Below are 12,249 nucleotides of genomic sequence, written 5' to 3' on the forward strand. Positions count from 1 at the left end.
GTGAAGGTTAGTGTCGCCGAAACACTGAAAAATCAGAAACCGAAATCTGACCGAATAAACAGACAAAAAAAGTAAAGGATGCAAACTTGTCACCTTTTGATGAAAACCGGCATTTGCAGGGTTCTGCAAGGAGTCACGGGAAATAAAATGAGAGCTTAGCACTTAAAGTGCAGCACTGTGTTCATTCACACACGAAAAGCTCATGATCCGGTGTTTTCAGTGTCTCAGAGCGTCTCGGTTCACAATAAATGCTGCTCCACACAATCTCCATCTCTGCATGTGATGTGAGTTTGTGTTGCGTATTAATGTGTATTTCGTATATTAAATATTTTGTCAATAAAAAATAAGCTTTAAGGCCTTCCTGCAGTTTAACGTTTAAAAGCAAAGAAAATAAGAGAGCCATAAATATTAGTATTGCAATTTTACTGTTTTTCTGTAAAATAAACATTATTTTACAGTACAGTATTATTATTACTAAAATTATATATTTCTTTATTAATTTGATTTAAATATTTCAATTGAATAAAAATTACATTTTAAATAATAAGAGTAAGAATAATTGTTATTATTGTATAGTCTTATTAAATGAGACTATAAATATTTTTTTATTAATTTCGTTTTTATTAATACTAGTATATTATATTTTAATAATAGTAATAATACTAATCATTATTATATTATTATTATCATTATTATTAGTAGTAGTAGTAGGAGTTGTGGTTGCCAGATGGCAAATGAAGATCCTTATTCTTAGTCCGCTGACGCTCTAGATTCTAGAAGGTTTGCACCTTTTTCGCACAGATAAGTATGCATCCTTGAAAAATCAAACCGAATAATCAAACAAATCAGGCCTAATAATCAAAACCGCAATCAGACCGAAAGATTATACAAAACAGAAATCACTCAACATCATCACAAAGCATTTTGAGAACACACAAGTCCCATTCTCTTTAAAGTCAACATGCATTCAAAATGGATCAATATTTATATCCTATATATATTAAGGCGTCAGCTCACAGGAAAGAGTGTGAAATGTATAGTCGCCTAACCAATTTGTTTATTGACATATTACTTCAGTTTGAGCTTTAAAATCAACATAATTGCTATACGTTTCATAACTTTTAGTTTGCACCCCTTTAGAATGCAAACCAAGCTAAGCTACAATAGATTTCAAGTCATTAAGAAAGATTGTTAGAAAAGCTCAAATGTAATGTTAAAAGGCACAATGATCTATTTAACATAGAAGAAATGAAGGTGCTTGTGTTGAGAGGTTGCACATTCATAAAGTCAAAGTGCTTTGTGGTTTTAATGCTCATGATTACAGTGGAAATAATTACAGGGAAATGATTATTCCAAAATTGAAGCAAATCAAGCAGAAACGGGTTGAACTTTGATTCCTCTAAATTGGGTTATTATGCTAATTTGTTATGCACAGTATCAAATTGTTGATGATTTAAAGCCGACCTCCTACGTATCGCTCGCTGCCTCCCTCCATCGTCTTTTTAAAGAGTTTTTTTATGTTTCCAGAGCATTTTGTGTTCATCTGCAATGAGATGGTGATTATTCTCTTCTTTGAGGATTAGCCTGTTTTTACACTTGTAGGTTTTTCGCTTCCACATTGCTTCTCACAGGGTAAACTTATTCCTAATGAGTTCCAATAGAGGCCAAGATCTGAAATCTTTTTCTCTTTATGAATTCAATTTTGTGTGAATATTTGAACTTGTTTTAAAGCAACATCACACTCACACAACAGCACTTTTGCTATAAGGAAGCTCCAGACTGCCACAGGCGATTTTGGTCTCGGTCTAAACTAAACTGCTCAGTCAATGTCGTTCTCTTTGTCAGATCATTTAATTTATTCTCTGTGTCTGTTCGGTTCGCTCTGCATTTTCACACTTTCATTTACATGCTCACTAATGCATTTACATGCTCTTAACAGCATTATAAAACTCTTTATCATCTTAAAATCTGCAAATATATAAACTTAAATGATTTAGTACATACAGAACATTGCACTTTTTTGTCTTCTATAAAAAAACATTGAATTTGCATTGGGTTGAATTTCACTCTTCTTGGAAACCACTTGTGCATCTGTGCTGGGAACCCAATTGGTGTTTTACCAATGTAAATTAATTTTTATGTACATTATATAATAAAGCCACGGAAAAGTGACAATACGTAAAATATGAGAAGTGTTATTTGAGACCAGTTTACTGATGTTAATACCACGAAAAGCTGCTTTACCCTGCAGTAGTGGATTCCTGTGAAACGGATCGATTCTGTGCCTCTCTGAGCACAAGAAGAGAAGAGTGACAGCTGGCCTGTTATAGACACATTATAGGAGTCTTTAATCAGGGGTGTGATTATTCAACTTTCTCAGCCTTTTACACTCTAAAACTCTTTCATTGTTCCTTCGTTTCCATGGTAAAAACGAATATAATGTGCAGGGAATCAGCAGTGTGGAATTTAAAATTTAGCTGCATGGTGTAAAGGGATTTGAGACTTTGTTAATTGCATTAATGTGTTAATTAAACACGTTGTCTAAATGCATTACTTAGTGCTTCCCCCAAAAAATGAACTGACCTTTGAAAAAACTAAAATTTTTACCATGAATAGATGGGCTGATAGAGTTATGCTTTGTCCTGATTCAGTCCATACTGCTGAATCATACATGGTCAAAGTAAAGCTAGTTCCAATTTACATATAAATGTAGCCTAATGTAACAGAAATAGGTTATGTACTACATGTCGCAAGTATGCGATTTCCCCCCGCAAACCAGTTCAGTGAAAATCCCTCCCTGCAGCTAATTTCATTGGTTAAGGTTACAGTGACGGGTAGGTTTAGGGCTCAGTACAGAATCAGTACAGTGATTGACATGACCAATAAAATCTTTAAAATTGGCTGCAGGGCCACGTCACAAATACTACATCAGGGGCTTATTTGAAAACGGCCTGTACTGTATGTGTGTTGAAGCAGGGTTAGAACTAATCTCTGCAGGATTGTGGCCCTCCAGTTTCGCACCCCTGTATTTCATCATGCAGCACTTTTCCACATTTGGCACATAATTTTTTGTTACATTTTATATATGTAACTTTACTTAACTTAATTTTGAAATCAAACTACAAAACAAAATGTTTTGAAATTTTGAAAACCCTGTTTGAAAACTCAAGCAGGCATCATGCATATAGAAAGATAACACAAAATGAAAGTTGTAAGATGGCTTGTGTGTTTAATATTTAAATGTATGCCCTGCATGTGAGTCCATCAAATTACACTGTTTTAAGATTGCATTTGTAATAGATGGGAGTAAAGTTCCCATAGAAGAGTTATTATTTGATGTGTCTTGCAAAACTCTGTTAAAATGGAGAATTGACAGATTATTCCACTATTGAGGTACAGCAACAATGAAGGTTCAGGAAAGTTCTTGTGCCTCTTTGTGTTTGCACCATGAGATGCCACTCACTTCCTGACAGCAGACTTCTGGAGGGAGCATATACTTATAAATATGAATCTAAGTAATATGGAGTCTACTTGGCAAGTCAGGTTCTGTACACCTGCTGACTGGTTGTCAGGCCGATACAAGAAATAGCAGTGGTAAGAAATCCATGTGAAAGGATGATTGTTTCCAGCAATGTTGTGCAAATCGAGAAGAGAAGCAGGCCTAGGACTGAACCCTGGGGTACATCAGTGATCGGCTGATGCGACTGAGACTCCCTTTCTTTACAAAATACCCTGAAGGATCTAGCAGCGAAGTAGATCTCAAGCTAGTGGGGTAAGGTTCATGTGATTCCCAAAGGGACAAAAGTTCCTAGTGATTTAGACTACAGACAGATCTAGTCAAATGAGGACAGATGATTTGGGGGTAGCTCTTGCCTGCCGCAGGGCTTGAGTGACAGATAGCACATTTTGTGTAGTGTCTATGTTAAATGGTTTAGAGAAAACATGTTGTTTTGGGAAGTTGTTTGTGTGTGTGTAGAACTCTTTTAATGAAGTGTGGGAATAAGTTTTCATGCTTGTTTTGTGTGTGATGTGTAGGTTTCTGCGATCTTTGACAAGCTCCCTGCCTCTATATATGACGTTAGCGTGGATATTCTCGGTTGCGTTGATAGTCAAGGGTGTGGTTCAAGAGAAGGAGGCACGTCTGAAGGAGACTGTGATGATGATGGGATTGAAGAGCTCAACCTACTGGCTGAGCTGGGCCATCAGCAGCACATTGCCCCTCGCTGTCAGCGCCGCGCTCCTCACTGTCATTCTCAAGGTGATTAATGCTGATTAACTGCCATTAACAAACACTGCGGAACACTGGATCCAAATCTGATCTGAAATAAACTGGATCAGTGAGCTTCTTCAGCTTTGCTCTAGTAGTGGTTCATAAACTTAATAAAAATGAGTTTTGTTTGTATAAATGATTAGTGATACTTAATAATCTATTTAACCTGAATAAAACTAGTAAAAAAAATTTTTTTCAGTTTAGGATAATTCACAGCAACAAAAAAAATGCTGTGAAAAAAAGTGAGACAACTGAAGCACTTACCATGAAATTAATAACAACAAACATTTTATTCATTAATTATCCAATCAACTTGAGGAGAACCACTGCTCTCGAGAGTAAAAGCTGGTGTAGGATCAGATGGTGCAGTGTTTGCAAATGGACGGTTTTACGGTGGGCAGCGTGACTCTGTGTGGGTTCAGCAGGTTTGAGCACATGGCAGATGAGCTTCTGTTATGTCTCTTTGCTGTTTATTCAAAATCATACATGATTTGTTTGTCAACCCACCAGAGCCATGAAGCTTATCGCTTATTCAATCACAGACCTGCCTTTTAATCAGCTCTCTCTCTCTATCTCTGCTCTTGACAGATCTAATCCCTTCTTTTAGACGAGTGGGTTTTCAATGTGTGTTGTTCTGCTTTGTAATTATCAGGTTGCATTATTGACGCATCCATGGAAACTCAAACACAGCATTCATTAAAGGCTCCGTAAAGCTTTCACGCGGTTATGGCTGAATGTGTCTCAACAACTGTGTGACAAGACATAACTACAAGAATGTGGCTCCATCATATTTCTTTTCTCTTTTATCTCTCTTTCTTCCTTTTAGTATGGAAAGATTCTGCGATACAGTGACCCCTCTGTGATCTTTGTCTTCCTCCTGGTCTTCTGCGTGGCAACTGTCATGCAGTGCTTTTTCATCAGTGTGTTTTTCTCTCGGGCGAATCTGGCAGCCGCCTGTGGGGGCCTCATCTACTTCCTGCTCTACCTCCCTCATGTGCTTTGCTACGCCTGGAGGGACGTCCTGGGCTTTGGCGCCAAGATTGCCACGGTGAGACATTCAACACACCTCTACACCAGCCTGTAGAATGAATGTCTTAATACATCAAATCATCAAATGCTAAACACAGATCCACAGTAGAGTCTGGACTTGTCAAAAGAGTAGTGTACTTTTGTTGTAGTGTACTTCAAATCTTAAAATTTAAAAAATACCGGTAACTACTTGCAGATAATGTAATATCAATTAAAAAAAAGGTCACTTAAAGGATTAGTTTACCTCAAAATGAAAATTTCCTGATAATTTACTCCAATGCCATCCAAGATGTTTATGTCTTTCTTTCTTCAGTGGAAAAGAAATTAAGTTTTTTGAGGAAAACATTTCAGGATTTTTCTCCACACAATGGACTTCAATCGCAACCAACATGTTGAAGTCCAAATCAAATTTCAGCTAATTACAAATAATATTAATTTAATAAATATAATAATTTTAATTTCATTGAAGTGTCTGGAAACATTACTTTCAATTTACACTTAAGTATATTACTTTAAAGTATATTATTTCTGTAATCAGTTTTTTTTTTAATTATGCTGTACTACTTTTTATTATACATTTTTTTATTTGCCAAAAAACAAGAGGGAAAAAAACAGCTTCATCATTACAAATATATTTAACTGCATGACATACAGAACTAGTTTCAACAAAAATGACATGAAATTATATTTTAATTTACAATAAATGCTTGTCAGTACATTTAGCAGCACACATGAACCTATTTCAAAGACAGTAGTATTAATGGATTTACATATAAAGATATATTCAAACTAAAATACATTTTTATTTAATTGTTGTTAAGCTACAATTGTCCAAAAACTTTACATTCAGTTCCCACTTAAGTATATTATTTTAAAGTATGTTATTTCCTTTTTATTTATTTTTTAAAGTATGTCAAAGTGTGCCTCTTTTTCATAAGACCAAGCAGGAGGAGAGATGAGACAGAGTTATAAACATGACGAGAGGAAAGAAAAGAATGAGAAATGATGTGTCATTTGAACTGTACAGTACATTCATTTAATACACACAGTGAATGAACCACTCAAGTCCTCTTAAGGTACAAATCCATAGAAGCAGATTCAGATCTCTGGAGAAGCTCATCCTGGAGCTCCATTCATCTCCAGTGAGGGTGTGCATTAGTGAGAGAGTTATAGCAGTGACCCCACACCTGAAGAGAAGAGCAATGGAGGAGTACTTTTGCCCTTTGAGAAAGAGAAAGACCAACTAAATGACTTACAGCTGCATTTCCGTCATTGTGACCAATCAGAGTGACCTTTATCTCACGCAAAGATATTCGCTCTATTCAGCAGTGTGTGGATGTCTTCCTCTTATCAGAGAGGTGTGTGTGTGTGTGTGTGTGTGTGTGTGTGTGTGTGTGTGTGTGTGTGTGTGTGTGTGTGTGTGTGTGTCTGTGTGTGTGTGTGTGTGTCTTGGCATTCAGGCGCCGCTGTCTAGGCTAGATGAATGAGCCTACAGGCCCATTAATGTGAGCAGTACTGTTTACTTTGAAATTGTGGATCGTGGCAACGCTGCTGTTTTGATCTCATATTCATACCTGAGTAAAAATGCACACAGAAGGGAAGCATTTGCATTAATGGCATGGAGCAGGCAGGAGGGCCCAGCCAGTCTCTGACCTCTCCGTCTCTGTCCCAAAAGAGCCTGCTATCTTGTGTGGCGTTTGGATACGGCTGTGAGAATTTCGCCCGTTATGAAGAGCAAGGCATCGGGATTCAGTGGAGCAACATCCGGGTCAGTCCGCAGGAGAACGACCGCTACTCATTCGTCGTTTCCATCTTCATGATGCTGTTTGACGCTCTCATTTACTGGATAATGACCTGGTACATCGAGAACGTTTTTCCAGGTACGACAGTCTGACAGCATACGGTAGATACACCTAGAAAATATTTAGATTACGCTGTTTCATCATTTTGTTTTTTATTTAGTTTTTCTTGCTGTTTAGAGATTTAAAAAAAAAAGTTATTGTTTTTTGAGATAAAAAAAAAAAGTTATAAGTTATAAAAAGTTATAATTAGCCAAAAGTTTGGGGTCGGTAAGATTTTTTAATGTTTCTGAAACAAGTCTCTTCTGCTGAATGAGACTGCATTTGTTTAGCCAAAAATACAGTAAAACAGTTAAATCAAATATTATTGTACTTTCAAATAACTTTTATATTTGAATATGTTGTAAAATGTAATTTATTTATGTGATGCAAAGCCGAATTTGCAGCATCATTGCTCCAGTCTTCAGTGTCACATGATCCTTCTGAAAGCATTCTAATATGCTGATTTGCCGCTCAAGAAACATTTATTATTATTATCAATGTTGAAACGAGTTGTGCTGCTTCATATTTTTGTGAAGATCATAACACACTATGATTTACAACAAGTTTAGGCTAAGTAATATTTAAAAGAAGGTGTATCAAATTGATCAAAAGTGACAGTAAATACATTTATAATGTTACAAAAGATTTTTATTTCAATTTGAAATGCTGTTCTTTTAAACATCAGAGAATTCTAAAAACAGATGCATCACGGTTTCCACAAAAATATGAAGCAGCACAACTGTTTTCAACATTGATAATAATAACAAATGTTTTTTGAGCAGCAAATCATAATATTAGAATGATTTCTGTAGGATCATGTGACTCTGAAGACTGGTGTAATAATGTTGAAAATTCAGCTTTGCATCAGGAATACATTACATTTTACATTATATTACAATAGAAAACAGCATTTTTTAAATTGTTATAATATTTCACAATATTCCTGTTTTTTTTAAATATAAATGCAACCTTGGTGAGCATAAGAGACTTCCTTTCAGACTGTATAAATAGTATACCAGACTGTATGTATGCTGATAAAATTGGACATATTTATATACAGAATGTAGCCTGCTTTTACTTTTGATTTATCAGTGTGTGAACAGTTGTTTGCGCCTTTCTTTAGGTCAGTATGGTATCCCAAAGCCCTGGTATTTTCCCTTTACTTCCTCGTACTGGTGTGGAACTCTGGTGGGATCTGATGCTGAACCCGACCTGCTTAATGAGATCGAGGACAAGAACGGTACAAATACACACACACACCGCATACAGATATGAATAATGATTCTTTATCAAAACTTCTAAACGAATGTGTGTGCGGCAGGTTACTTGGAAAAGTCTCCGTCTGGAATGAAGGCTGGTGTGTGTATCCGCAACCTGGTAAAGGTCTATAAGACGGGAAATAAACTGGCTGTGGACGGACTCAGCCTGGACTTCTATCAAGATCACATCACCTCGTTTTTAGGACATAACGGAGCCGGAAAAACCACCACCATGTGAGTTTTTACAAGTGTATGCATGTGTATAATGCTCATCTATGCAGTCACATACTCTTACATATTAACATCCATATACATAATTCATACATCTTTAGCAATGGCCCTATGCAACAAAATACTTTGGTGTGGACCTAATCAAAGTTCAGTTTATTTGGTTGAAAGTTCACTGTGCAAACCGTTTTCTTGAAATTCAATCACAGTTGCTTTGACTGGAGCCTGACTAAACTTGCAGTCAGATACTGTGATGTATACTTTGCATATTACAGCATTGTGCATTTCTTATTTCTTGTCTATTCAGCAGTGGCAATAATTTGTCACATCACTTGCAATAGTAATATAGGGTTGAAAGTTTTAAAGTTACAGTTTACAGACATTACAAGCCTTGAGATTGTGAAACGTCTCTGGTTACGACTGTAACCCAATCGTCATTGACTCTTTGGAAACACCTCTGTGTGATTGCGTCTGAAGCACGTGTGTGAAATTAGTCCAGTGGCATGATAGAACATCATAGGCGGGGTGATGTGAGGACCAAACATTGTCAGCTTCTAATAGGCCGAAGCAAGTCGATCACAGGGACGCAGGGAGTATGGCAGGGAGATGCAACTCGCGCTGCGTCATCATAATTGATGCTTTGGAAACAAGGATACCCAAATCGCCAGGCTTTAAAATGCCTGTCTGTGTGAATCACTGGGAGCACACTAAGACAAAAGCACCTGAGAATCTGGTGTAGAGCCCAGGTCCAGATTGTAAAATCCTACAAATGTGAGCGGAGAGGAACAGCCTGCAGCATCCCACACCCTGTAGGGATACCCCTTATTTAAAGTGCCCCTGTTATGGATTTTTGAAAATGACCTTTCATGTAGTGTATAACATAGCTCTAAGCGAATGAAAACATCCTGCAAAGTTTTAAATCTGAAAGTGCACCGAGATATAAAGTTATTGTCTTTCAAAAGTAAGAGTCGACTCTGAGTCAATGAAATGAATAGTTTTTCAAAGAGTCAAAAACGGTTTCGTTGTAACGTCAAGCCATTAGCAACATTAGCATATTGCCCACCCACTTATTGCACGTGCAGACACTAGGGAAACCTTGAACGCCCTCAGACACTGTAGCTGACTCCTGTGGATACTAGACAGCATCATGTGAATCATCATCACTATTACCTAAAACCGTGTCTATTAATGCAGATTTTCTGTCGTTTTTTACTACTTTGAGTAAAGATTAACCATGGAGGAAGATTTGTTTTACCAACGTTTATGTTACATCAGTCATTCTCGCTAGAGCTCAGCTAATGTATGCACTGTTATTGATAAAGTTTCCACATGTTCACCGCAATAAATTAAGAAAAATACTCTGTAAATAGATAAGTACAAGTCAAATAATCGGTTTGTTGGTGGACATGCACTTGTTAATGCTGATGGTGAGGAATTACAGTTGCAACATCCTATAATGTGCCTCAAACTGAGTAGCGTATCACCTTGCGATGGAGGTTCGGGTTGAATAACTAGTTCTTCTTGTGTTTCATCATCGCACTCGCGCTCGGATTGATATGGTAAAATCGACGTCATTGTTCGCAGAGGTGGAAAGAGTAATAAAATATTGTACTCAAGTAAAAGTACTACTACTTCAATGAAATTTTACTTAAGTACAAGTAAAAGTACCGGTCTAAAAATCTACTCAAGTAAAAGTAAAAAGTAGCTAATTTAAAATTTACTCAGAGTAAAAGTTACTTAGTTACTTTTTTAACAGCGGGGTGGGGTGGGGGGCTCTCCCGTGTAGGGTCGTAACGGTATGAGATTTGCACAGTATGGCAATGTCTCAGAAAATATTACTATTAAAGGGATAGTTCACCCAAAAATGAAAATAAGCCCATGATTTACTCACCCTCAAGTCATCCTATAGGTGTATATGACATTCTTCTTTCAGAGTTATATTTAAAAAGTCCATTAAAGTGCCTCTATTCATCATAAAAGTGCTCCATATGGCTCTGGGGGGTTAATAAAGGCCTTCTAAAGCAAAGCAATGAGTTTAAGAAAAAAATCCATATTTAACATGTTACAAAGTAAAATTCTAGCTTCCGGCCAAACGCAGTCTACTTGCGTCTAAAGCACAACTTATGACGTCGAAGTACCGTAGTGTGTAATGGCGTAGCTTTAGACTTAAAGGGCACCTATTATGCCCCTTTTCACAAGATGTAAAATAAATCCAACACACATTTATGTTCAAACATCATGTTAAAGTTAATTTTGCATAATAGGTGCCCTTTAAGTGGAATCTGTATGTTCGTGTGGCCGGAAGCTAGTTATTTTACTTTGTAAAGTTTTAAATATGGATATTTTTCTGACACAAACTCATCGCTTCGCTTCAGAAGGCCTTTATTAACCCCCCTTTAATCAATTAATAAATAAATAAACGGTTATAATAAATGTATTGTTATTATTATTATTATTATTATAATCAGTTAAAAAATGACAGTTAAATGAATGAAAACAGTTTTTTTGGTTTAACAATGCTTTTATTATAACAAACTTAAAATTATGTGTTTGTTTTGTTTATTAAAATTTCAATAAAACATGTCTAATCAACTAAATTCAATAACTGACCAATGACCATTAGATTAACTATTTTTTAACATTAATAATTTATTAAAATGTTTAAGAATACTCCTATGAAATGTATTTTATTCAGAAAATGAATGTTTCTTTTTATGATTTAATACCAATAAATGTAAACTGTATCCTTTTATTTTTTGGGAAAGTTCTGCAGAACAGATTTATTAAATTAAACCATGGACCCAAAAAAAGATATTCCTTAAATAATGTTAAATCTTTTTAAATTCAAATTATTGTTGTTATTATTTTGAGAAGTATGTTCTATAGGCATACGATAGTAATATATGCTATTTCTATCATAATTTCTCCTAGTTACACTAAACTTTTATTTTGACGGGTTCTAGTGAAGACCTGTTTCAGAGTGTATTTGACAATGGTTTTTCTCAAACAAAATGATGAAAATGCTCATTAGGCGTTCTCTCAGAGCAGCTCTCTAAATGTTCATGTATTCATGTCCTCATATTGTTTGTGAGAGGCTGAAAACACAATGAGCATCAGGCATAGGCCTACTTGAGTATGTAGTAGGCGCGACGCAGCTCATTCACACAGAGGCACGCAGAACAAGCATATTTACATAGCAGTCTTTTTGCGCTTTAATATTCAGAGACCATGTCGCGATTGGATTTATTGCACAGCTCTACTTTCAATTTATTAATATAGCCTACTACTATGACTGGATTCCGGGATTCACTCTGCAAACGGGACATACCCTTATCTGCACGGATGGATGGTGTTCTATGTTTCATCCTTTTGCAGCCACATTGCGTCCACACTTTTTGCACATTGGATAGGCTATCTATCCTCGAGGACAACCACGCGTTTTTCCTACATCTAAAGTAGCCTATTCACATACTGGCCATATGGTTCGCTTCATAAGAATTCGACGGCGTTTCACTTTCAGCTGGGTCTGCATCACCTTTTATGCGCGTTTGTTCTTCCCATAGATAGACGGTTCTCCCGCCCTTCAATCAATGCAGTAGTTTCCGGAGCGCGATTATTATTA

General features: G+C 36.4%; 1 protein-coding gene across 1 annotated transcript in view; it reads left to right on the forward strand.

Moving 5' to 3' along the window:
- The window catches only part of LOC306994465 (phospholipid-transporting ATPase ABCA1-like), a gene marked incomplete at its 5' end in the record, with an annotated part of 117,999 nt that overhangs the window by 17,617 nt on the left and 88,133 nt on the right, over positions 1-12,249 (forward strand). The window contains 5 exons of the mRNA XM_079604979.1: positions 4,036-4,258; positions 5,097-5,318; positions 6,975-7,179; positions 8,264-8,380; positions 8,462-8,633. Of these exons, the coding sequence (XP_079461105.1) occupies positions 4,036-4,258; positions 5,097-5,318; positions 6,975-7,179; positions 8,264-8,380; positions 8,462-8,633 (939 nt within the window). The remainder of the gene's footprint in view (positions 1-4,035; positions 4,259-5,096; positions 5,319-6,974; positions 7,180-8,263; positions 8,381-8,461; positions 8,634-12,249) is intronic.

The sequence above is a fragment of the Phoxinus phoxinus genome (assembly GCF_949152265.1).
Source record: "Phoxinus phoxinus genome assembly, chromosome: 2".
Taxonomy (NCBI): Eukaryota; Metazoa; Chordata; class Actinopteri; order Cypriniformes; family Leuciscidae; genus Phoxinus; species Phoxinus phoxinus.